Genomic DNA, 27,517 nt, shown 5'->3' with positions numbered 1-27,517 from the left:
TAAGAGACTTGAGTTACCTGAATATGCTGACTTGTGTTCATTTTTTACCTTACTCCCAGTTCTGAAGTATAACTTAGTGTAATGTACTTTCAGTGTTACTGACATGTCTGCTTTTACTTGTGTAATTATTTAGATTTCCTTTCTGAAGTCATGAAGATGCGAAGACCAGTATAGCTAGAGTTCCTGAGAGATATTGCTAAATTTATCCTAGGATTCCCTGTGCAGTTTATATTATCAAGGAATCTGTCTTCACAAAGAGAGTGTGAGGGTCCCTATATTGAGCCATTTGAACCTTTCCCATTATTATTCAAGCATCTAGTGCTTACAGGATCATATTTGGAAGACTGCTTCCCCTTAAGTAAGCCAGAGGGATTTATGGGAATTTGACTTTTAGCTTGTAGATCACCTGTTTAATATTAATCCATCTTGCACACTGCTAAGATGAAAGAATCATGGAGAACTAATAACTGGAGCTATTTTTTTCTCCTTTGCAGAAACGAATATCTTATATTTCAGAAGATAATAAAGCTGGAATATGACTTTCCAGAGAAATTTTTTCCAAAGGCAAAAGACCTTGTAGAAAAGCTGTTGGTAAATATTTGCTCTTGTTAAATAACTTGATGACATTGGGTACATTCAACATATCATGTAGTTCCTTTTCCTGAAGGCTTTGTTGTCTCTATCACAAACCTTGTAGTAAGAACAACTCTGAGCATTAATAACTGCATAGGGGAGTTGATATCTGTTATTAAACAGCACTTAAGAGATTTTTGTATCTGAATTCTAAAGTATGGACAGGAAATATGTCTCAGTCAAATGGAAGCAAATGATTCTAAATACTGTGTAGTATATACAAAATTTAAGATTCAAATATTCAGGTTTACGTGGTACTCATGTTAATTCTTGGCGAGTCGTATGATACATTATTTCCTTGAAAAGTGTTCTGTGTATCACGGAGAGATGTATTTATTAAAATACAAATCAACTTGTCTTGCGTTTTAGAGCACTTAATCCATGTCTCGTTACCGTATCAGCCAAATAGTTACTGTGTATGTGAATGTTGGGGGGGGGGGGGGGGAGTGGGAGGGAGAGTTGTGTCTTAATAGTGAGATATAGCAGTGATACTAAAAATGAATATGCAGAAAACATTTCAGCTGGTTTTAGGCTTCTTGAAGCTGGATGGTCTGGTATATTAGCATGGGAAAAAAAATGCTCTGTGGCTTGCATTTGTGGATAGCGATGAGTGCAGCCCTTGTAAAGGGTTCCTGTGTCCAGGCCAGCTCTATGGCCAATCTAGTTACCACTGAGTGGTGAGGTCCACATCCCGAGAACTGTACTGTTTTAAGATGCTTGAGAGGTTGGTCTTTAGCACCACCTACAGCTGCAGCAGCTGTCTTGCATCATCAGAATGTGATGCTGGGCTGTGCTTAAAGGAATGTTCCATCAGGCTTTCTCTGTGTTTGCTTGGTTTTGTTTCAGTCTTTATGAACAAAACAAAGCTGAAAAATTGTGTGCCCCCCAAAAAGCGCTCCTTTTTCCTGCTACGCAAGCTGATCTAATACAAAATGGTGCTGGCAAGACATACTAACAAGTAACATTTTGTATTTTAACCATTCTCCTCATATTTCAGACATGTATGTTTAAGGGAGTAAGACCAACCGCATGTAGCGGTACAAATGTAAATGGTGCTCAGCCCTTGTTCAAGAGTTTAATGTGAATTTTGAAAGGTTTTTTTTTTCATTTTATGCACATTAATTTCATTTTAATTTGTTCAGGTTCTGGATGCTACCAGCAGATTAGGATGTGAAGAAATGGGAGGATATGGACCTCTTAAAGCTCATCCCTTCTTTGAATCTATTGCATGGGAAAACCTACATCTTCAGACCCCCCCAAAACTCACAGCATACTTACCTGCCATGTCAGAGGATGATGAAGACTGTTATGGAAATGTATGTTTGTCTTTTGCTATAATCAGCTCTGATGCTGCTTGAGACTGTTATAAAGCATAATTAGTGCTTTATCAAATATTTACATTAAAACTACTGCTGGTTATATTTTAATGAAAAGACACCACTGATGGAGTTTAATAAACAATTAGTGGGCGAAAGTTGAACTAGTCAACACTTTTCTGATGAAGCTGTTGTTCGGAAGACATTCTGGCTTGCTTGCTTTTGGCCAAGCAAGTTTTTCTGTGAGAAGTACCTGTCATCTATGGCGTAGACTGCCTTTGTGCCCAAAAGTGTGCTGGACCAAAGCAAAGTCTTAAACTAAAAGTAATTGTAATTGTTCATAGCAAAAGAAACTTTTAAGCGAGCAAGCAACACTCTAATTTCCATTTTTTTTTCCTTCTTTAGTATGACAATCTTCTGAGTCAGTTTGGTTGCATGCAAGTTTCTGGTTCTGCCTCTTCCCATTCCCTGTCTGCCCCAGAGACGAGTCCGCCACAGACATCAGGAGGCAATATTGAACAGTATATTCATGATCTTGACAACAATTCCTTTGAGCTGGACTTACAGTTTTCTGAAGATGAAAAGAGGTTACTTCTGGCAAAACAAGCTGGTGGAAATCCTTGGTAAGGTCTTTGAATATAGTTATTTATTTGTCTTGAAGTAAGGAATTGAGGAAAAAGTTATTTTGATTCAGATTAATTTTTGTGAATCTTAATATCTTCAAGTGGACAGTTAGACATCAAGAAAAATCTAGTTGCTAATTTTAAAGCAGTAGCATCAAAAAAGTCTCTAATACTGCATTTCTAAACTTTGCAAGGTCTAAAGAAGTGGAGGATGCATTCAGGATAGACAGAAGTAACACTATACCAGTGCTGAGAAGTCTGCCCCTCTACAGAGTCCTACAACTAGCTCGATTCCTCCTTTCTTACAGTTGATACAAGTCTTTTTGAATTATACTGTTCTGTTGATACCTAACCAAAATACTTCTTGTGCTCAGTAGCATTTCTGTTCACTTTTGACAAGAATTTCTCATTTGTGACTCTTCTGACAGATTTTAGAAAATAGCTGTTTGGGATGGAATAAGGAAGAGACCAAAACTCATCTGTTAAAGTTGTTCAGGACTCTGGAGGAAAAGGAGACCACTAGAGAGACATGGAAAATTACTAAATTAAAATAATGGTAGCTCTTCTATGGAAGAATTACTTGTGGAGTAATAGTTATTTTTCTTTCTTTTAAGGCATCAGTTTGTAGAAAATAACTTAATCCTAAAAATGGGCCCAGTAGACAAAAGAAAGGTAAGGAGATTTTTTTTTCTTTTTAATCCCTTGTAGTGAAAGTTCAGTTATCACTTTCTTGCACAGTTGCAGCATGAATGAGGATTCTATTGTAAAAATTCCTTGTTTAGTCTAATTGTAAGTGTCAAACTCATTTTTATAGATGATGTAGTGCTTTCCTGTAAAGAGATCTTTTTCTTTGATTTTTGTGGTATGCTCTTGATCTTTAGAAAAGTCAAGAAGTGATTGTGCTATTGGTGCTCTCACTTCAAAATTGCAGTAACAGTTTCCCCCTCCTCCTGTTTATCTGATAGTCCACTAAATACTTTGTCTTAATGAATGTCTGCATGTGGATTGAGCCACTAATATTTGGAGCTAAAATATAAGCCCATATTGTCCTGAACTGTTATTCTTTTTTTCCTGGATCTTATTAGTGCCTATATTCTGACAGAGGCAGAGGAGTTGGCATCGGAACAGCTTTAAGTATTAACTGTAACATGGTACATAGGAGCATCGATAGTCTTAGTTTGTGTCAGCTTTACAAGAACGTAGGTTGTCTTTCACCTAAGTTATTACTTCTTTACTGCTTATTTTCTACAGAAAACCATGGCTACTTATTTCTGTGCAGGAATCTTTGACAAAAGATACTGTTTTGCTTCATTCTGTACAACTAGCTGTTTTGTGTTTTGTTAGAACTTGGAGATGCTTTCTTAAAATACTGCTTGTGTTTTGTCATATAGTATTAATGCACTGAGGCACAGAAAAAAAGAGGAATGAGGTCATATAGGTAAAGCAAAAGAAATTCCGCAGAAGTCAAACTATCCTCCGACTGAGCTGTCTTAATTCTACTTCTGTTAAGTTCAGAGATCTAGGAATTTACATCCAGATCTTCCCCTGCCCTTCCTCCCTCCCAAGCAAAAGTCTGTTTTGCAAATTAGAGCATGTTAATTTTGCTGTTTTTACAGTCTATAGATCTTCCTCACTAAATAACAGATCATCTCATGGTAACCCTCATCTTGAGAGTTTCAGTATAAGTGCAGATACCCCACAGATTCTAAAAGAACAGATCTGGGAGTTTTAAGTAGTTTTATTCTTTATGCATTTTGTATTGCTGTTTCTACTTCTCTTGTTAGGGATTGTTTGCACGTCGGCGCCAGTTGCTGCTCACAGAGGGGCCCCATCTGTATTATGTGGATCCTGTCAACAAAGTTCTAAAAGGAGAAATTCCATGGTCTTTAGAGCTGCGCCCAGAAGCCAAGAATTTTAAGACATTTTTTGTTCACACAGTAAGTGACTTTAATTTTTTTTACAAGTTACACTAAGATTCTTGGAAAACCATTGTAAAATGTTTTTTTTCCAGAGAAGATTTAATTCCTTGAATATAGGCATTAATTGCAGGATTACTTTGACTGTCGGCTACTAGCCTTAATAGCTTAATAAAAAAATAGAGCTAACATATGTCTTTTCTTGAAATAAGTTTTAAGTTGTATTTAAGTGTAAACAAAATATAAGTGGTCTGAAAAGAAATTCTTAAGAATGACTTTTGAAATAAAGTGCTTTTTGTGTAGAGTGGCTCACAAGTAGTATGCCAACAATATATTGTCAGTTTATTTGACTGCTTATCTCACTAATATATACTGCTATATAATTGTAATTAAATTTAAGCTTTTTTGAAAAGATGATGAACTGATTCTGAATATTTATTTTATTGGTAGGTGCAGAATATTTGCTGCTTTTTGGTTTAACTGTGTTTGGAATACTCATTGAAATGTTGTTCACTTGTAGCCAAACAGGACATATTACCTGATGGACCCAAGTGGGAATGCTCATAAGTGGTGCAAAAAGATACATGAAGTTTGGCGGCACAGATACCACCAGAATGCTGCTAAATAGTAAAGCTCATCCAAAATTTCCCAGTCTCCCTACTTGCTGCTAGAACTCCACGTGCAGCCGATCAGAGGAATCTTCCCAACCCACCTATTACCCATCTCAAGGGGAAGCATATGTCTGAAATACTCTGTTCTTTTTGTTTTGTTTTGTTTTTTTAAAAAAAGCAAAAACCTAATGGAATTCAGGGTTGCTTTGCTCGCTCTTTGTGCTTCTGTTGAGGCTTCCACATGCATATCATTGCAATGAAGATCTTGCTTTTGTGCACTTCAGCTTAATTTCTGCTGCAAACTAGTGGATAGACCTTGCATTACCAGCTTCACTTAAGATCAGTTAAAACCAATCCACACGCACACACCCCGATCATGTACCAGCCTTGCATTTTATGGGGCTGGAGTTTTCTGTGACTTTCAGATTATCATTAAACTGTTTCATCAGGGAGCTTTTATATGCCTCTCCTAAGCACCACCTCTTTGTTTTCTCTTCCTTTCCCCTCTGTCCCCCAGCTTATTGGTATATGGCGTTTGTAGCCAGGTCAGTTGCACCCTTGCATAACTCCTGATATAGTTCTGGTTGCAGGATTTACGTGGTACTTTAATAATTATGTGAATGAATCAGATGTATGTGTCTGGCAGACAGACTCTGATGATACAGGTTGTGAGAGAGTAAAATGCTGAACATGGCACTGAAAGTTTTCTAAAATTGAAATGTTGGCTTCTGAAGCATATAAAGTTTTAAACTTTGAATTTTAATTTTAATTTGATGCATATGTGTGTTTAATCAAGGGACAATAAACTTACCAGCATGCTTTTAACTAATGCTAACTAAAAAATAAACTAGTTAGTGTAAAAAAAAAAAAAAAAAAAGAAAAAAGAAAGAAAGAAAAGAAAAATAAAGTTACTATTGCAGTAGTAAATAGTTTTTCACCTTTTCAGGAGATGAGGGCTAGAAGCTTTCTTTCCAGGGTGTGCATGTATTGTGCATTTTAGTGGGGCCAACCTATTTACCTGGGTAGAGAAGGAAGTGTGAAAACTTTGTACAATTGATGACTTGATTTTTGTCTCTTTGTATAATGAGATGTACAAATAATCCTATTTTTGGTCTTTGGACAAATACTTTAGACCTTTTAGCAATTCTGAAAAAAGTTTTAAACAGTTTAAATATTAGACCCGTACAGTAATCTGAATGGTTGAAAATTCAAATGAAAATGTTGATACAAAGGGAAAAAATGTATGGTACTTAAGGCATATCTATAAAATGAAGATATTTTTCATATCAGTCTCCTTTATCCTTTTCAAATTAAGGCTTTTTTTGTGGTCAAACATTTCTTGTAATGTAGCAAAGGCATAACTTTCTAATGCTAAAATGACTTCCCTAATGGTGTTTTCAATACACCCATGTTCCTGAACATTGCAGAGAGGGATGACCCAGGTATGGGCAAAGGCATTCCTTCCTTGTTTTGAAAGCAGTATAAACATCACACCTATTTATTCATCTTCTACAAATACCATCTCTTTGCCTCTTGAGGTCTGTTATGAAGTGCTTTTTCCTTCCACCAAAGAAAAAAGTGGTCTGATGTAATGTTAAGAAAACTCACGGGCCGCTGTTTTGTGGCTTATCAGGGTGTCTCAGAAAACGCATGAATGTTAGATTTACTTGTACTGGGAGAGGGAGGTTTATTGTGGATCTTAAAAAAAAAAAAAAAAAAAAAAAAAAAAAGTGTGGTTAAATTTGATGACAGTTCAGTTCTTAGTCTCTTTCAGTCTTTAAAGGAGAGTGCAATTGCTTTTTCTTTTGGAGAAACTGTATTCTTGCAGTCATCTTTTATGTTATCTCACCATATACACAGGCTTGAGAAAAGTAAATCACTAGTTTACAGTGCCTGGTGTTAGTGGAGCTGTGGTGTCTTGCAAGTGACTGAGATGAGAAAAACAGACTATTCACTTTCCATCATAAGAAATTCACCACGTACAAGGCAGACTCCTTGTCAGTGAAATCCAAATGTACACCTTTTATTAAACCTATAGTTATGATCATAACCAAGATGGCATGCATTCTGAGTTTGTTGTGGTGGTACCCATTTGTTTCGTAGCTGTTGAATTCCACCTGTAAGTTGGGTCCACTAGAGGGAATTCTACAGATTCTGGATTTAGCCTTTGGTACAGAGATGTAGACATATTCCCAACTTCATACCAGAGAGTCTGGCAGTCATGGAGCTTCATGATGCTAGTGCAGTTGTTCAGTGTGCCAAAACTTTGCTTCCAAGAGTCTCTGGCAAAGTTGTTCTGCTAATAGTGAACTCCTTAGCTTCAGTAGGAGCTAGAGTGATCCCCATTGGCCTGTTTGCTTTTGCTAAATAGGTGCAAATATAGAAACATTTGAACATGTTTCCTGTAACATTCAGATGTGCAGTCATCCTGCCATGACAAAATACTTCCTTTGCTTTTTCACACCTTCAAAGAAAATCTTCTCCATCTAGTTCCTCCTTGCCCCCACCTGTCCCCAAAAACTTTCAACCAAAGAAATCTTGACAGCAGTAAGCTGCAGAAGTATGGAAAATTGAAGTCTGTATTCTAGTTCCCTTTTGTCCCTTCCCCCCCTTCTTTTGTCCCTTCCCCCCCTTCTTTTGTCCCTTCCCCCCCTTCTTTTGTCCCTCCCCCCCCCCCCCAATAGCAGCATTCAGAAAACTGTGAGCCTCTCTTACTGGTATCCCTCCCCTCAGAACTTTAATGTTTCAAATTGAGTCTTCCTCAACTGCTGCTTTTTTGGGAAGGGACCAAAAGCTTTTCTGGGAGAGGTGTTTGCCTTTCTCTAAGTGAAAGCTGTAGTTTTTGGAAGGTGGTGGAAGGGTAGGGTGAGGCAAGACAAAAACAATTGTGAATTTAAGTAGGTTTCACCAGTTTGCCTGCTTAAATGTGTATTGGAAGGTGCTGCATACTATGAAGGGCTGGTTCCTATTTTAGATGTGTATACTTGAAGAATGGGGGTAGTTTCAGATCATTGTCTTGAAGACTACTGCAGTGATTCATGAGAGGTCATGGAATCAAATGCAAGGGGGAGGTTGTTCAAAGCTGCAGAGAAAGCAGTTAATCTCCCTGCTCTTTATCTGCGGTCTTTCAGAGCAGAGAAGGGTTGCTAGTCACCGAAAGACTCTTCAGGCTCCTCACTGCAAGCCTATTAAAACAGTCTGTTAATTCATTCCATTTTGTGTAATTTGAGCACTTACCTATCATTTTTAAAGATTCTGGTCATTAATGATGTGACTCATGTTTTGTTTGGGATTTGAAGTTCAGCAAAGTGGTTGTTGCACCGGTATTCTATTGGGTGGAGCTTAAGAAAGGCTGAAGTACTATTGCTAGAAAGGATTTTTGAGCCACATTGTTCGGTTTCTAGCCTAGTCATGGAAAGGTTGAAACTTCTTTGATAAAATGAAGAAATTACTTTATTGCCACTGGCCTTAAAGTCCAGTTTTGAGCAGGACATATTTTAAAGAAGACTTATTTTTGTACCTCTTTCAACTTCAGATGTGATGCTGAAGCATTGTGAGCAGACTAATGCCACCTGGGCTATTAAGATGTCATTTGCTAAGCGCTAGATGCTGAAGACACCGTAACCTATCAAATAGTACTGTGCTCCACTGATTGTTTTTCTCCTCCTACCATGATTTAACTGTGAAGTGTATCTGTAATATATAATCCCAGAAAAACCTCTGCAGGTTGAAAAAAAGATGTGATGCATCTACTCCACTTTCATAGTACAACATGCTTAATGAATATGCTTGACATCACTAAATCTTGTATTGGGAGCTTCGAAGAATCCTAGGAAATTTCCACACACAAATTTAACTATTTCTTCTGAATGATTTAGCAAAGTCAAAACAACTGCTTCCTTTGGTCTGTGGATGAAAGAATACTTGATTTGAACACCTTGTCTATGGAAAGAACTTGTGTATTAATAGTTGCCTAAAGATGTGGTCTGTGGGTTCTGATTATTCTTTCTACTAGGGAATTACACAAATAGGTGTGGTATTTATATCTGAAATTTTGCTGAATGCCTGTAGTATTTTAGGAATTGTTCCTGCAAAGCTTCATGACACACATTGTCCATCTGTTGATCAAGGGAGCTTGCAGGCAAGTAATTCTCTGACCCAAAATGGCACATTTTCAGTTAAGATGAGGACTGTGATGAATTTAGGAATTAATTTCCTCTTTCTTAGAATTGGCTTATACAGTGAAAATGGTGAAGTTCTTAAGCACCCAATAACCTAGTCTGTCTGTGTGGCAGTGAATTTGAATGGTTACCACTTGACAAAGCTTCCTATGACCATGTACTAACTGATTGGATGTAGCAAATGTTCTAAATGGTGGCAGAACTTACAATTGCTATATCTGACAAAAAAAAAAAATTAGGAACCATAATCTGTTTTGATAGTTGTATGCTAGCTGTTTTTCAGGTTGGTGGCAGTCAGTTATGTGTGTAATATTCTCTACCTGGTTTGTAGCTGTAACTGTGATGTACAGGTAAAGCAAAAAAACAAAAAAGAAGAAAAAAAAAAGAAAAAGAAAAAAAGAAAAAAATTCCCTCAGAACAACCTCCCCTACAAAACTTACCTACCCCAAGGACATATGAAAATGGAAACAAGTAATGCAATGATAAGATACACACTTTTGTATTTTTATTCTTATAAGGTTATTTGCTGGCTCTTGTTGGCCTCTAGTTCAGTCTGTGTTATTTAAATTCTAATATATGAATTATTTGGATTGAATTCATGTTCGGGGCCATGGTGTTGTATGTATTGATGTACAGCCTTGAATGTGAATAATTATTGTAAACTATATTTTACACCTTTTTCTGGCTTTATTATATAAATTTTCTATTGGTCGATGATTTAATCATATCTCATAATTTAATGACTGTTTATTCTCCTCTCGACAGATCTCTGTGCTGTAGATGTGTAGCTAGTGACTGGATGATGGATTTCACTTATGCTCGGTAGTCTGTAATAAAGGCATGTAGGGTCCGGGCCGGCCTCCGCCTCCTCCTTGCTCCGCGCGGGACGGGCGGGGGGAGAGGCGGGCACCGCTTCCGGGGCGGGATCCGGTGCCTGCCGAGCGGGCGTCAGGGGCCCCGGTGGGGGCGCGGCTGCCGCCCGGGACGCCGACGGCTGCGGCCGGGGGCGGGCCGGCGGCCCCGCGCCCGCGGCGGGGAGGGGAGCAGTTCCCCGAGGGACGCTTCCGGTGGGAGGTGCGCCCGGGGACCCGTAGCTGGGGCGGACGCTTCCGGCGGCAGCGAGGATGGCGGCCGAGAACCACTGCGATTTCCCGGTGCCCCCGATCGGCGGCCTCAGCCTGGGAGGCCCGGGCGCGCCCTGCCGCCGCTGCAGCTCCGTGCCGCCCCCCGGCGCTGTCCCCGGCAAGTGGGTGCGGCTGAACGTGGGGGGCACCTGCTTCCTGACCACTCGGCAGACGCTCTGCAGGGACCCCAAGTCCTTCCTCTTCCGCCTCTGCCAGGCCGACCCCGACCTCGACTCGGACAAGGTGAGCGCGGCTCGGCGCGCCGGCCCCCGCACCCCCGCGGCCGCTCCCTGCCGGGCACCCCTGCGGCCGGCCCTGGCCGCGCCGCGCCGCCGGGCGCTCGCCGCGGCTCCAGCGCGGAGCCGGGGCCGCGGCGGCGCGGCGTGCGGGGTCGCCTTCCTGCGGGGAGCGCTGCCAGCGCGCCGCGTGCGGTAAGGCGCAGCAGAGAGGGGCCGCGGGGCTCTGTACTGCGAGAGCACGGTCAGGTCTCAGTCTGCGGGAAGACTGGGTCTTGGCTCTGTGGCTGTTGGGGGAGTTTCTAAAGGGCAGCGTTACTTAACGAGCCCACGTACTTCAAGGAATTTTTGTTTAGAGGGTGGGCATGGGCTGATCTCTTGCAGACTGATTTGGTTCTTGAATAACACAGTCACGTATGTGCAGATATATCAAAAGGAGCACAGGATCACTTATGTGTTTATTCAAATTTCATGGCTTTCAGACTTACCTTATGGGTTTAGTTTTAGCATTTTAGTGGACTATATGCCTACACTGATGTCATGCTATTTCTGCACTGTCATCACTCTAGTTCAGTTTGAAGAACCAGATCAAGATGCTTTTCTGTATGGACGTTTCTGCTTGTTATTAAAGAATACTGCATGAAACTGGAATCCAGTATGTTAGAATAACTTTTCTCACTTGGTTGTAGCATTCTATGTCTCTGCAGGTTTTTGAGTAGAATGTTATATATACTGTATGGGCTGTATCACATAGGTGATATTTGTGTATTCGTTGTGATTTGTTTTTACTAGGAAAAGAAAAGCTATTGATTAAAATTGTATTTGTGGAGTGGTGTGTAGTAATGGATGTAAAGCATTCAGATACACAATCAGGATTTCTTAGAAAACTGGGTCTTTTCAAACAGAATATGTTCTGGGACAGATATATATGCAAAGTCATGCATCTGGGACCAGAGAATACAGGCTATACTAATAGAACAGAAGACCGTCTTCGAAAGCACAGGCTCCAGAAGAGATTTCAGAGCATATTGGACTAAAAATTGACTTCTAGTGTAGCACCCTTAGAAAAGAGAAAGGAGCAGCTTGTGATCTTTGAATGCATAAACAACGTGTTAAGAATAAAGAGATGATTTTTAGATATATATTTTTTTTCTTTTCTTTTTAGTGAGACCAGTAGTAAATCTCTTCATTTTCTTATGTGTAGCTTCTAAAAGAGATGTAGAAACGCATGAGGAAAATACAGAATAGAGACTAAACTGTGTTCCAGGGTTATGGAAAAAATACCTTACAGTATGGCAATTTGGAGGTTGGTTTTTGTTACTTCTATTTTGGTTGTTTGTTTTTTTCTGGAGAGGCTTAGCTTACACTGACCTTTAAAAATTAAGAAAGTCACCTAGATTTTTTATTTGAGTCAACAACTGTCTTTACTTGGGAGGAAAAGGGAAAGCTTTCTTCTCAGGTTTCTTAAATAAAAAATAAAGAACACTTTTAATAATTAAGGCATGTGTTTCAGTTAATCCACTACAAGAAGCTGTGAATTGCTATCTCTTGGTGTTTTCAGAGAGTAGATGCATTTTTAGAAGATGTGATTTAGTCCTAAGTAAGGTATTTTGTCTGGCTTTTTTCATCAGTTGATGACTAAATCATCTTTCACAAGAATAATCAGTAAGTGTTTATATATTGCAAAACTGCATGGAGTTACTAATCTAATCTTTTTCTTTCTACAGTGTTTACATCAGTGGATTGTAGCAACAAATCATAAATTTATGCTAAGATTATTGAGCTATTTGGTAGGGTATGGAGAGAGCTGATGTATTCCTTTCACGTTTCTAGACTTAAGTAGGCTATAGTTGTTAATAATGTACATGATAAGGTAAAGCTGGTTGCAGTCACAGGTGCAGGAAGATGTAGCTCTGTTTCCAAGGAAGATGTCTATCCTTTATCTGAGCTGCTCAGATATTACTGAGTGTCTCCTTTCTTGCCAATACAGAGGTCTGATGGAAACCGGTTTAAAAAGCTGCAAACAAATTGCATTGTCCTGCATTTGTGAGTAGCCTGGTTGAAGCCACAGTGGAACAGAACTGGAGCTGATTTGCAATATAAGATGGGAATATGGTGTTATGGTGCTCTCTCCGGTCTGATGTAACTAGGGCAGTTTCTTGAGGTGGTTGTAAGTGCATCTCATATTTAAGATTCCATCTTACTTTTTTATAAAATAGTAGCTAGTATAGTAATATTTAATAGATTATTGCACAAATAGGTGACATGAGGCAAGCAGTTCATATAGGAAAAAACAACAAATTGTTGCAAAAATCTAGGTTTGGAGAAAATCCTGGAGATGCATTCTCTGGGCATATGAACCTTTATGTCCTCAGTTTGATGTATCAGAAGTAAAGCCTTTCCTAATTAAATATCCACTATAGGCTTATTTTCTGTACTACATTTGTTAGTTTCAAACCCCACTGTTTTGACCACCTGCGCTGTAGTCACTGATTTTTCACTTTTTCCATTCAGAGCCTGTTCTCTGTAGTCAGCTGTCATCTTGGAGTTTGCAGACATAGAGAATTGATCTGTGTTTTAGGCCACCTATTGTACTATATTAATCCCTGTGCCTAAGTTTCAGAATCTGCTTTTAGATTCATTGTTTTCTGTAAAGCACAAATCATAATTCAAACAGTTCTTTTTTTTTCTTCCCCCTCTGAATAAGTTATCCAAGTTATCCAACAGCATACATGTCGTTTTAAGAGAAAAGAATTCCTTCCTTGACATCACCAGTTTGTGAACTGTGTCTTGATAGAATAGCATGTTTATAGATTGACCATCTGCCTTAGTTTTGAAGTATCAGATGCCTTTAACTGGTGGCCACAGATATTTCAAGGGAATTATTGATGATGTCTGTGTTCTCACCTTGGATTCAGATTCTGTTCTTTTACCCTATATATGTAAATCAAAACCGGGTAGTAATGGATTTGTTTTTTCCCGCTGGGTTCACTTTTTGAGATACCTTTATGAGCTGTAACTTGATACTAAGTTGATGTATTTCTCATAACCATGTACAAAAGGCTATTCATGACGACTGTGCCATGCAGTTTAATTTTGTGCTCATAAAACAGTAGTTCTCACAAGGAGGCAGCCAAAATACTAAGATACTGCTCTCTCAAAGCCTGGAATGTTAGAGCTTGTCTCCAAATTATAATTCCCTGCTTTTGATTCCATTTTGTTTTCCTCTTAAAGACCACAAGGGTTTTAAACACCTGCTTTTAAACTCAAAAACTATCAGCAAAAATGGAGGAGGGGGTATTGTTTTTGTTGCTTCAGTGAGTTGAACCAGCTTGTTAAAAGTCCTAATGTTATTCCAGCTGACAAAAGGGAAAGGGACAGATTGCACATCCAGGAGTAAAAGCAAGAAGAAGAGCCAACAATTAAATTAGCTCATACACCAGTAAATATATGTTTTTGAGGAAAAAAAAATAGTCCACATTCCTTTTTGCTTTAGAAAATAAAACCATAAGAAGTGTTTATCTGAGAATATAAATGAGAATAGATCTATAACAAAAAAAATTAATAATAATAGAGCTGTTTTTGCCTAAACTCAATGAGTCAAGCACATAAAAATTAACACTGTTGGTGCATTAAGAAGTTATAAGAGATGATAACTAGATGGGTTTATTAGGAGTGGGGACAGGAAACTGAAATATGACTATACTCATAGATTATGCTCTGCAGATGTCAGTAGTATATATAGTGATTTTTGTCTACTGTTATTTGTACACCAACTTTTTTTTGTTAACTACATAAATCATAATTTTTCTTTAATTCTTGCTACCAAAAAGAGTTGAAGGGCTTGAAGAAAGGCATCATGTTTGTCTTCAAATTATCTACAGGTGCTAATGTTGAACAAGGCCGTGCAGCCTGTCTTTTAGAATTAGATATGCTTCCAGTTGCAAGAGAAGGAAGCTTAACTTTGACACGCTCTGGCAAATCTAGCGGTGGTTGGCATGAGATTGTGAGTGTTGATTCTCTGAGTGTAATGTGTTTCACAGAATGATATGTATCTTTGTATTTAAGACTAGGATTCAAGGACTACTCATTTCAGCAAATGTGTAAGTGGTAGTGGTCATACCCACTGTTCACAATAGGATTCGTGTTCCGTGTTTAGACCTTGCTTTAGAGATGAACATGTAAAAATAGACAAGCGGAGTTTGAGAACTTTGAAAATAAAGCTCACTTTTTCATCCTTGTTTAAATTCTCTAATGCTTATATTGTATGTTTTACTACTAGATATTTCCTGATTTCAGCACCTTCCTATTTTCTCTGAAAAACAGTTTTTGCTTTGCAGACAGTTTTATCATTCTTTAAACTTTTGCCAAAGCAAGAGACTTGTCAGCTATTCTTAATGGTTTTTTCAACAGCACTCATTTTGTTTTTTAAAGTTTTTCTAAAGTTAGGAATAATTGTACTGAGGTAGAATCTGTTAAGGAAGGAAGGAAGCACTGAATATAAAAAAAAACAAAAAAAAACCGAGATCTTCCTGGCAGCACATCCTTATCTCTCATTGATAAATAATCAGTGAAAGAAAAGTATCTTAATTATAGCCACTATTTTAAGATATAGCTAAGATAAAGTTTATTTCATCAAGAGATTTCTGACTAGTTGTGTGGGCATGTATTGTGTTATTAATGTAGTTTTGATTAATACTGGTAGTCTTCCAATGCACAATTCACATATTTTGAGAAAAATGTGTTCTGGACATCTAGCTCAAGATATAAAAAAAAAGAAGAATAGGAGGGTGGGAGAACCGATTAAAAGTTATTCCTAAATGCAGAATCAGGGTCCTAAATAAAGGTGCCAAATATTACTGGTTTTCTGGGCATATCACTGCCATTAGCAGAACTTCTGCTTGCTCAGTATATATAAATAATGTCAGTTTTTAAGACATATTTGAGCAAAGCTTTGAGCGAGGAGCTTGCCAGTGTGGCTTCTGAGTGTGTCCATTCCAGAAAAGTATCTAAGGAGACAGCTTTGCAGTAAGTTTAAGTAAGATTTAGAAGGATACAGGAAAAACTCTTCCATATAGTTCAAGATTCTTATTTGTTGTATTTTGATTGCATAGCTCATTTACCAGAAAAACAGAAATGTTCTTTAGATCAAGTTGTTCTAGTATAGGAAATAAAAGGAATTGGTTCAGTGTGCTGCTTTTATATTAAGTATTCAGAGGCTGTAAGTCTGCTTAAAGGGTGTATTAACATACAACTGCCTGTGTGGTTTATTATCACTTTTGTGTTTGCACAGTGACAAATAGAACGTTTTATTTGAGTATCCTTACAAAGATTGGCAAAATTTGTATGACACACTCACTGAGTCAGAGAGTGTGGTGATGTGACTATACCGAGTAGAGAGAAAACCCAAATTCCAGTTGCTGTTCTGGTAAATGTAAACATATATGTTTGTATAGAACATAACTACAAGAAACAAGATTGAGACCCTATCAGAATACAGATTTGTCAGGCAAGTGTGAAAGTTGGGAGATAAGATCCAAAATACCTGCTGTGGTTGTGACAGAGTGAAGATTCAGATTTGTCCAAAGCTGGTAGAATCTGTCTTAAGTCATTAGCAAAGGAAGTGGCGTAGCTGGGACAATACAGGCTTTTAATATTCAAGCTAGCAAGCTTAAAGCTAGTTCAGTTATGTCTATGCAAGCTGTAGTAACATCTTTAAACTGTCTAGGTCACATTTGAAGTACATGTTTTTCTTATCTTAAACTGTTTTTTAGAAAGTATTAGAATAGTAAGTAAGTAAGTACTTTAGAAAGTATTAGAATTAGAAAGAATGCTAATTACACATGAGAGTAAAGTGCATTTTCATGGTACATGGATGAAGCCAGTGCTGACCTAATATTCTGAAGGTGTGGAACAAACACAGTCTTATGACCCATACTTTGAGAGCTCTAGGTGGGGCAGGTGACTGCAGTATTACTGGGTCTGCATTTATTGGATTTATGTTTACGTAAATTTCCTTAAAGTCCTAGTGTAAGCTGCTTTTCTTAGAGAGATTTCAACATCAAGTGCTTAATGCAGCTCACTCTAAAGAAGGAGTGAGAAGGTATTTTCTACAGGAAGAAGCTTAGGAAGTCAATTTTATGCCTCTCTTACCCATGCATCTTTTTTTGTATGGTTATGATATTCTTTATCAAATGGTTTGGATTTTGAGTCTTGACTCCCTGGCCCTAGTCTATAGCACACATGAGTTTATAGGAGCAAAGTCCAAGCCACATATCTTTTTCTTTGGAATAATGCTTATGAATACATGTTTTTCATATCTGTAATCTAAGTAAGAAGGTGACCAATTATTCTGAACTGTTTATTCTCTTCATAATTTTGCATAGAATTTATATACTAAAGCAAATCTCTCCTTTTGACAGAATTTGGATTGTTCACTCTGAGAAGCTAAACAGAGATCTTAAACTTCAACCATTGATAATTATTCTTTTTTAAAAAACAAAAAAAGAAGAAAAGAGAAACCCCAAACTCTTATAATTTATGGTGTAATAGTTACTTAAAAAAAAGATGCAAAAAGATGCGTTATTGCCTTAAAGAATTCACAGAGTGAACTGTGACAATAATGAGCTGGTACTCTATTCTATGTGGTATAGTATAAATATATGGTATTTGTATTTATCAGTGTTAATACTAAGCATTTTTATAGATTCCAGATGATAATTTGGTGAGAAAGTATAAAGCATGTTTGGTACAGGTGCTGATAATGAGGTCTATGTACACTAGGATAGTGAATTCGGGTAATATAGGTTGCTGGTGACCCATCATTAGGTGGAAGTTGGAAGAGAAGGTTTGGCATAACTTGTTCCTTTTCTGGTTTTGAAAAGATAAGTTTTGTTGGCAGCTCAGTTAGTCTAGAGAAATGTACTCCGTTAAGAATAGTTTCAGATGCTGTGGTCTATATGCACAGAAAATAAGATTTTCATGTCTTTTGTGCAAGTAATGAAGTAACTGTTGTTACTTGAGATTTCACTTAAACTTCTACATGTTTTGCTTCTGTGTGACCCACCTGTCTGTCTATCTCTAATGTCAGGTCATGTAGTGCAGCACCCATGGCAGTATTGCTTCAGAGGGGGATGTGAGAAAACACCATAGTGTAAGAGAACAGAATGATCTTCTTACTGAAGAAACTTTTCCTAGAGACTAGAAAGAGGCTAGTATATCCCCTAATTCAGATGACTTCTGATTTTTGTAAGTCCATATGTTTCTTAATTCTTTTCAAACTGATGACCAAAGACTGTGCTTTTTTCCTTTTAAAAAAAATATTTCTTTTTATCAGTTTTAGATCTTCATTTCCAACTTCCCTGGTTTCAGTTCCTGCATTAAATAATGCTGTTCAGTGTATAGTTTGTACAGTCATCAGCTAATTTAATTTATTTAGATTGTGTCTGTAGATCATCTGTTCTTGAAGTGTTTGGGTAATGTAAATATATTTAAACGTGAAACATATTAAAAATGTACCATTTTATGAATGTCATCTATCTACTGGTTTTGGTACATAGTCTCACTTCTGTGAGACCGTGAGTTTAGCTCATAGAAGAAACTGTGATTAGGCTTCATTAAGCACTGTCTGCTTTGACTGTAGGTTAACTGACAGCACATTTTAATACATTATCAGTCATTTTCTTGAACGTCTTCATAGATTAAAATAGTTAATTTCACATAAAATGTGGCACCCCTTCACTTAATTATTCTAAAACAGCACTATGTACTCCGCTGAGAATGTCAAACCTTTAGTTTGTAATTACTTTTTTTGGGGGGAGAGGGGTTAGTTCTGGTTGTGGTCTAGTTTTGTGACAATCCTGATTGGACAAGCACAGCTTTCCAGAAACTAGATCTGCGTGCCTGAAATTACATCCACAGTTGTCTTTTCCAATGAGACATACTAAAAAGTTTAGATAGCGTTAAGTAGGGAGAGTTTTCAGGTATCACAGTTTCAGGAATCAAACGTTTACATGTCAGCATTAATTTCCAAATGCAAGGGATTCGGTCAGTGGAATTTTTTTTGTGTGGAACAACAAGTATCACATATAGCTCTTAGGGAGAATGATTCAAATTTAGCTAGGATTGTTTGTATTGAGGCTGTTTATTATCTCCTGCAATTTACTAGATTATTAAAAGAAAAAATAATCTTTGAGGGTGCTGCCACAACTCTACAGTATTTATTTGTAGGATACCTATTACAGTGAAACTATAGGAACTAAAGGATTAATATTGTTAGGGATCAACTTGATAGTAGGAAGGACTCGTGGATTTGTTAGACATCTGCGTTACCAATCGTCTTTCTTAGAATTCTGGCCAACACAAGGTATGTCAATGTTGCATTGATCATGCATGTTCGCACTTAAATTTCAAATTATGTAGGAAATACCAGTTTTGCTCCTCTATCTCCTTGTTGAGAATGTCAGGTATGTAGGAGAACTTCTTGAACTGCATTCTGCATTGCACAGAATACTACGTTACATTTGGTAAACTCAGCATCAGTTACGGTTAGATCTCTTTCTTTGCCTGTGTGAGGTAGGAATTGCATCTTCCAGCTTACTTTTATTTAGAAGATGCACATAGAGCCATTGCTTGGTATGCAGCTGTTCTCAGTACCTTGTTAGTATTTGTACTTCTGAGATAAGACAGAAACAAAAGATTTTAGAACAAAATGTTGAGGTTAAAGAAAAGGTAGGTTTGTTTGACTTTAATTAAAAAGAAAAAAAAAGCCAGCATATGAACCTCACTGGGATGTCTTTGTTCTGATTCTTCAGGTTTCCAAATAAAATGATAGTTTCCTGCTTTTATGTATTGCTTTTAATCCTAATTTTCAGTGTTCTCACTTACTGCTTAAATCTTTCATACTAACAAAGGTTGAGTGTTTTAATAAGAGAGAGCTTATCTCTGTTCCTTTTTGTCCTGTTCAGTCATGCTCATTCTCTTGATAATGGGGGAATCAGTCAGGTAGAAGAAGTTGTCCAGCAGGTGATAAGTTCTTTCAGTGACCAGTCTAACATATTTACAACTACATTGCTGAATCCCTTTTGACGACTTAAATAAATTTGACTTTAAGTATTGTACCTAAATCTGAACACCTGCTTGGGTATTCACATCATTGTGCTTTTTTGGCTCTGTGTGTGTGTGTGTGTGTTGTGGATCTTTTTTTTGTTTTTTTGTTTGTTTTGTTTTGTTGTTTTTTTAATATAGGATGAAACGGGTGCCTATTTAATAGACAGAGACCCAACCTACTTTGGGCCAGTGCTGAACTATCTCAGACATGGGAAACTGGTTATTAACAAGGACCTAGCTGAGGAAGGTAGGACATTATTAAATCTCTTGCTTTTTTGTCACTTTCTCATTATTCTCAGTTTTGTAAATCAAAAAAAAAAAAAAAACCCTCATGTGTTGGTAAATCTTAATCAGTTTAGCATTTCAATCAGTTTCAGACAGAGCTGATTGGTATGGTACAGTTCTACTATATACTGTTATTTGAAGGTTTTGAGTATGATTTTGATTTCAAAAACACAGACCCTGCCCCCATTTAGAAACAGAACATAAATATTCAGCCATGGGGGCAGATGCCTTGTATCATATAATTTTGTATCTTTCCTGTATAACCCTGTGAAATAGTTGCTTTCAGTCCTCTTCAAGCAAAAGAATACTGGCTGTGAAATGAGCTTTAGAAGATATAAAGCAAAATAAGTGAAATTTTGAGATGTTCAGATATGTGAAATATGCTGTCAAAGAGTAAATTCTCCCCCCAGCTATTCCCTCTCTGGCTCCAACTCATCAGTTTTACTCTGATGGAGGAAGACTCTTTTAAACCATGTAGTAGGAAAACTTAGGTTGCTAAGATATTGAAGAAATTGATCAAAGAGAAATAGAGTCTAACAATATTAGCAGGCAGTAATGTGAAATTTAGTCTGAATATGCATTGTTAAACACATAATATGTGTGAAGGAGGACAGGTAAGGCTTGAACAAGTAAGTTGGTGCAGACCGTAGTATGCTGCAGCAGTCAAAATCTTTAAGGTGTTGTTCAGGGTGTAAGATCTCAAATGACAGCAAGGATGAAAAATGTTCTGCATGCTGGCCGTTGCAGAGCTTTTCAGTAGGAATATTTGGATTTTTCTTTAGCGTTTCTGCCTGAGACAGGACCTGAACTATGATGGTCCGTCAGTCTGCTGTGGAATGGCATTTCTGCTCCTTTTCTCTCTTTCCTGACTCTAATTCTGTATGTGAAACAGTATCAATTTTCTTCAGTCTTTTCTTAGGACAATTCTTCAGAATGACCTAAACCTTGAAGTATGTGGGCCTGAATCCAGCTTGTAGGGCAAAATAAATCGTTTCCTATAGCCATAGAGATCTCAGGAATAGGTTGGTGGTTTTGGCCTGGAACCTTTCTTTACACTTTCTTTTCAAAAAATGTTCTCATACTAGGTGTGCTGGAAGAGGCTGAATTCTACAACATCACATCACTAATAAAACTGGTAAAGGACAAAATAAGAGAAAGAGACAGCAAAATCTCACAGGTGAGGCTGTTTTCTACTGTGCTTCTGATTATTTGTTCTATAGGAAGTAGTGGGTGAGTTTCATTTTTTTCTTAACTGCTCATTTCCCCAGTAATACATTGAATGGCTGCCTCCTTCATATGCTGAGCTGGAACTGTTAGTACACAAAGATTAATGTTTTTAACCTTCAGTACCTGCCAGCATGTTTACAAAGGGCACAGGCACATAGTTCCAGTTCTTCAAAATATGAAAGCATTTTAAAGAATTGTTCAAAAATGTCTAGTAATATTGGAATCTGTCATAATATTATTTCTGGAAATAGTTATTTTAGAAAACAACTTGGGTAGCATGTATTTTTCTCATATACATTTAAATACTCTGAATATGATGAGATTGCCTAGCTATAGTATAATTGCTGTCTTTGAAATCTTATCCACAGCTGAAATGGATAGATTCAGCAATCAGAGCATTCTTACCTAAAATAAACTCTTCTCTAGAAGGAAGGATCATTTGATGTTTACTTCATTCAAGCAGCTTCCCAAGGGAAGCAGGTACATCTTAAAGCATTAGGCTGCAACTGAGTCAGGAACAAATTAAAGATTAAAACATTATTATGTATACTGCAGCGGCCCAAGATTTTATCTTTTCAGCTCTTCTTCTTCAAATCTCTGTTTTTAGTGTATGTACAAATCACTCTTCTAATCCATTTTTGTTGCTTGTTTATTTCATTCTCTAGCTCCTGTTACACACATTTGTAGCAAAGTTACTTTCTTTGTTTGTGGTGCTGGGTAGTTGAGAAGACTCAGCCTCTTCTCAAATCAGCTCATGAATATTTCTTCATAAAAGTGAATATAACAGAGAAACTGTTAATTAAGGAAAGTATCCAAGTTTGTGATGGTTCTCTAACTCTGCTACTCTGGCCTTCTCTGTTAACTGGGTCCTCGTGAAGATACTACAAACTGTTCTTTTTGCCAAATTTCTCTTGAGACTGTGTCATGGGATAGCAGAGTTGCTCTGACAGCATTTTCTAAAAGGGTTTCAGCTGACATAGTCCTGCTTATTCATTGCTTTGGAGGGGAAGGTTTGGCAGGGACATAAAGAGATTTTGGAATGTGGTCAGACAGTCCATAAAATTAGGTAGGCCTCTGCATAACTAGCCTTGAATTTTGAGATTTTTTTTTTGTTTGTTTTGTTTTTTAGTGAATCCCTATGTTAATGATGTGGTTTGCTACTTTGCAGACACTATGTCTGAACTTTCTGGAACACTGTAGGGAGGTCAGCTCTTTATGGAAAAGTCTTAAGATTATTATGTTATTACTGATGAGTATATTTATTTTGAGTGCCAACATATTTGCATAGCTTAGCTGTTTTCATCCCTGAAATATTCATGCAGCATTACTGTATTTGAATCTTCTGTAATATCATTCTGAACAGATCACATTTCCACAAGTTAAAATAATAATAATTTTTTTAAAAAAGGAAGAATTGGCAAAAAAAAAAAAAAGTTCCTAGCTGCAGCTTATTTCAAGATAAATTCTGGGCCTACAGATTAGGTATGTGCCCTTGCCAGAGTCCAAACCCAGAATTAAGAAAAGAGTTGTGGACCTAAAATATAACACTGACATAGCTAAAGGACAAGTGACCACTGATCTTGTGGTCTTCAAGGTGTTGCTGCTTACTATTTCTATAGAATGAGGGAGATTTCAGACAACTTACAAAAGTGATGAATTCCATGCCGTATTAAGCATCTTATATTTCTTTCTGAAGGTGCCAGTCAAACACGTGTACAGGGTGCTGCAGTGCCAGGAAGAGGAACTCACTCAAATGGTCTCCACAATGTCTGATGGCTGGAAATTTGAACAGGTAACAAAACATACAGGATATAATTACAAAGTCTTCTAAAAATTCGGTTATGATCGGAAAGAGGAGTGGAAAGTCAGTTCTGTGCTTCTTTTTAAGTGCAATCATTATCAGAAACCGGACAGATGAAAAGATACCCAGTTAAATTAAAATCTGATATCTGTATGCCTGTTTGTCAGAAAACACAAAATCTATATTTCTCCTGGAGTTAGACTGAGATGACTTTCTATAAAAACACCTACAGCATGTTTCAAATGTAATTCTTCAGGATTTACAAGGGAACATTTGAAAGCTGAATAAACCAAAAGGCTGGACCTCGCTATTCTGAGTTTATACTAATAATAATCAGATATAAAGTCCTCCAGGTAAAAGAGAGGATCTTGGGAGAGAAATATTTGTTAGGCCCAAACAACGGCTCTTCAGGAAAAGGACTGATGCCCATCAGAGGGAGTAATTAACAAGTGCAACTGTGAAGCTGGGTGGATGTGAGCTATGTGAATGTTTCCCTTCTCTGCACTGCATAAAAGTATGTTTGCGTGTATGTTGAAGAATAAATTGTAAGACTACAAGAAAACCTTTCTGTTACCATTTTTGATAATCACTGCAAATAAGAAACTAGCTACATGGCATCTTCATCCTTCATGATCATAACCTACCAGAATATCTAAATTGCATTGGAGCGATGAATCCGTTAACTCTAGAGTGAGACACAAGTGCTCAGCAAATGTTCTCGATGTCTGGTGCCTCTGGTAGGAGAGACTGGAATAAACACAAGCCTTTTGTCCTGTGCAGTCTTCCCCCAATAACACTACAAAGTAACATTTAAAAAAAATACAGCACAGAGACCTATGAGAGCATTTTGTTTTTATTCAGTGGAGTGTGTAAGGGACTCATGCCATGGAGAAGACCATGATCAAATAAACTACCCCAGTACACAGAAAACTTCTTATAATTCAATTCTCTGGCTCAAGTATTAAAGATCCATTTGGCGTGCCAGAAGCTGAATGTTGTTTAGGTCACTGAAAAAAGCTCTCACTTAATCCACGTGACTGTTTTTTGACCAGTGCATTGGTGAAGTTTCCTGAGCGTTCTTCTTAGTCATGAGAAATCAGCTTTCATCACAAATAGAGATTCTTCACTTATTAACTGATTAGATGGTACTGTAATTTTTACCTGTCCTAAAACCTTGTATTCTTTGGGAATGTTGTATTTGGGAGTAATATTGCTTTGGCAGTGCAACTGTAGAAAGAACTATTATAATCTCTTCTAGAATTTGTATTTTGGGAAAATTCCAGTGATTTTTTTAAATTATTTTTTGTACACTATCTCCTTGTTTCATCCAGCTTTCTCCCTGCTTCCTCTTCCCCACATTGTTCTCACTTTGGCATGCAGTTTGAGGTTGATAGACACACCAGATGTGTGGTTCCTTGTTATTCAACTTCATTACCTCAGCCTAGGCCGTTCTCTGCTTTGATTGTATTGCAGACCTGCTTTTAGTAGAGATCATTCACTTGGAACATGATTATAATATTTGGTGCAATCCAAACAGTTTTATTGTTAAGATTTGAGGACACCGTAGCATTTCTGTCATTCCTTTTTCTAAATACGTCTGTCTTATTAAGCAGCATGCTCCAGAAGCAGTCTTTGGGATGGTACCTACCATGCTGTATATGTATCACTGGTGGGACAGAAGTTACCTACTTTCTCGGAGGTGTACTATTTCTGTGGGTTAAGAGTCCTTGTGCTCTGTGACCCATGTAACATGTTTCAGTAGCTGATTTTGATTAAAAATGTTTCTTTCCCTTAGAACATTTGAAAAATTTCTCTTAAAATACAATCAGATGTGATAATTAAATAGGAAAGTGTTAAAGTTCAGATAGACTTATGAGGATGCGTTGATGTACTTTTCCAGAGAAGATAAATGAGTGAAAGCAATGGTAGCCAACTACAATTATATATCCGTTCCACTCCAAAAACTGCCCCAAAGAAGTGTTCGCCGTTAGAGCAAAGTACTTAAAAGTGGTTATACTGCCCCATTTTTCTGATTTCACTGAATTATTCTGTAGATGATTTTTGCTTAAATTGTTACCTCTTCAGGCAATCAGGAAAAAAAAAATTGGCATTACTGCATAATAAGAAACTTTGGGCTTTACAAAATTTCTAAATGCAAAGGCTTTAGACAGGCTTGTCACGTAAAGTCATGTCAATGTAATGAATAATGTAGCCTGAGTCTGGCACCATGATGCTGTCTTAAATAGATTTACTACATGAGGAGGACAGTATTTAGCTGCTCCCTTCAAAATTATTCACATAACAATAGCAGAATATAAATAACTTTACTGATCATGAGCCTTTTCATCACCAGTAATCTTCGGTTTACTCTGTATAGGCAATTGTTGTCTAGTTCTTAATTTAAAGCTCTGATCTTAAGTGCACTGGAGGGCTGTGCTTTAATTTGGGTTAGGCATTGCAATGTATTATTAAGATAAAATACTTTTTGTAATGAGAAGCTAAGAAATTTAGCTGAGATTGTTCTGAACTTCTGGATTATTAGATAATCGGCAATTATGAACAACGTTCTTGGTACTCGCTTTCATGGGAACAAGACAGACAATTTTTTACATTACAGGTCTCTTCTTGGTTCTTCCATAAATTACCCCATTTAAAACCAGTTTATAAACTCTCAACTGTTTTCTTCTAATTGACTTCATATGTTTCCATAGCCATATTTTCTATGCCAACATTTGGAACAAGACAAGGTTCTTCCATACCTAGACTGGATTAAGTGCTTTACGTAACATCTTCCAGTCTTATATCTACATGTTACCTTCTGCTCTCACTTTCATAATACAAGAAGCTTCGTTTAGACTTTTTCAGAATAGTTGGCAATTCCACAACAGAATTGGGAGTTTTCTGATTTACAGTCAGTAACTCTAACTTGTCTTGAAATTACAAAGGGCCTTGCAACTGCCTCCGTAAATTTAAGTATGTTGGAATTAAAGTTGTAGCTTGGTAGCAATCTGTTCTAGTAGCAAGTAAATGTTACCTGAACATTTGAGCTCATCTGTTATTTGTACAATTTGGGTAATGGTTATGTGCTTCAGCTTTACAAAGATTTCTTTTTGTGTTTTGCTCTGATTGGTTATTCCAGCTTGTCAGTATAGGTTCCCAGTATGGCTGTGGCCGGGCCCAGCAGTCAGAGTATCTACTGATAGTGTCACGGGAAGTGAAAGGGGAAGAGAGATGCTTCCAGAAATGCTGCAGTGAGGTGTGTCACACCGTTCTTTTTGCCCTCACAATAGTATGCTTGGCCTCCTTGCATTTCTGCTGCTTTCAAATCATTTCACTATATTCCTGGGTGTACAGCACATAGTATTTTGTGTGTATTTGTGACTGGCTTTTATTTATATTCATAGTATTTCATTACACATCATGAATGTTCATATTGTTAAAAAAAAATCCTAGTTATTTAAACTTTTGAGTCAAAGATTTTTCTTAAGAAGAATTCTTATCTTCTTACATCTTCCTCCAAAGTTAACAGCCTTTGATCCATACTTGTTGAGTAAAAGATGTACCATTTAAACATCAGGAGCTCTGAAAATATAGCTCCGAATTCACTGAATTCAGAAAAAGACATTTCTGTTTTGTTGTTCCAGTTTGAATACATTTCATACATCTAATAACCAATTAAGTTTTGACTCCAAAGTTCGCTATTTCTGAAAAAGGCAGAGGAGGGAGGGGAGAACAAAACCTTTAGTTAGTTTTAAAACTCGTATCAAGAGGAAGAAATATCCTGTTCTTTTTCTTGAGAAACTTTCTTGAAATCCTAATGAAGAGTAGTAAGTTCACCCATTTGTTCTTTAGGCTATCTTATCTTTCCTGCTCCCCTCACCACCAAGTCACTGCTTTTTAAATTGCTGTGTTACTTCCCAGTGTTTGAGAGTTTGAGAGGTTTGTTTTTGCTGGGCACTAACACTGGAAGCAGTTCCCATTTCTTTACCTTCCTGTGCTTCATTTTGAAGTGGCTTATGTGCATCTGTTTGGGAACGTGGTGTTCTGTAGTCTTTTTCATCAGTAAAATACTCGGAGAAAACTTGTGCTTTTCCTTGCTACGTGGTTTTTCAGTCTGAGAAATTAGTGTAACATTGTTAAGATAACATGTCAGTAAAGTGGCTGCATGAGCAGAAACTTGCCCGTGAGTTTACATGGTCACTTAGTCATGCAATTCTAAATTTTAAACCTAGACTGCCGCCTAAATATATTCCAGAATCTATTTTCAAGGCACTAAGCAGTATCTGTTTCTTGCAGTTGTATAGGTAACTTTTGGAATGCGGAATTAATGCACTGATTTTGCCAGCTTCTTGGAACTGAGAAGGGTACAGGGGCTATGGCTAAGGATGCCTAGGGTATAGACACCATGATGTTGACCTAGATAGCACAAAGTAAAATTCAAAGTAATAAAATGGGA

At 37.5% G+C, this 27,517-nt stretch overlaps 1 protein-coding gene across 5 annotated transcripts in view; it reads left to right on the top strand.

Annotated features, from left to right (window-relative positions):
• Positions 1–27,517, top strand: part of PDPK1 (3-phosphoinositide dependent protein kinase 1) — a 73,667-nt gene that overhangs the window by 25,969 nt on the left and 20,181 nt on the right. For 3 of the 5 annotated variants that reach the window (XM_064519955.1, XM_064519954.1, XM_064519956.1), the window contains exons 9-17: positions 495–591; positions 1,776–1,949; positions 2,355–2,572; positions 3,187–3,244; positions 4,357–4,509; positions 19,887–19,995; positions 21,119–21,210; positions 22,957–23,052; positions 26,201–26,317. In XM_064519955.1, coding sequence (XP_064376025.1) covers positions 495–591; positions 1,776–1,949; positions 2,355–2,572; positions 3,187–3,244; positions 4,357–4,509; positions 19,887–19,995; positions 21,119–21,210; positions 22,957–23,052; positions 26,201–26,317 — 1,114 coding nt within the window. The remainder of the gene's footprint in view (positions 1–494; positions 592–1,775; positions 1,950–2,354; positions 2,573–3,186; positions 3,245–4,356; positions 4,510–19,886; positions 19,996–21,118; positions 21,211–22,956; positions 23,053–26,200; positions 26,318–27,517) is intronic. The other 2 variants (XM_064519958.1, XM_064519957.1) reach the window with 1 other exon arrangement.

This window comes from Dromaius novaehollandiae, chromosome 14 (genome assembly GCF_036370855.1).
Source record: "Dromaius novaehollandiae isolate bDroNov1 chromosome 14, bDroNov1.hap1, whole genome shotgun sequence".
NCBI classification, from domain to species: domain Eukaryota; kingdom Metazoa; phylum Chordata; class Aves; order Casuariiformes; family Dromaiidae; genus Dromaius; species Dromaius novaehollandiae.
Note: the sequence above shows the minus strand (reverse complement) of the source record. Positions and strands in the feature narration are given on the sequence as shown.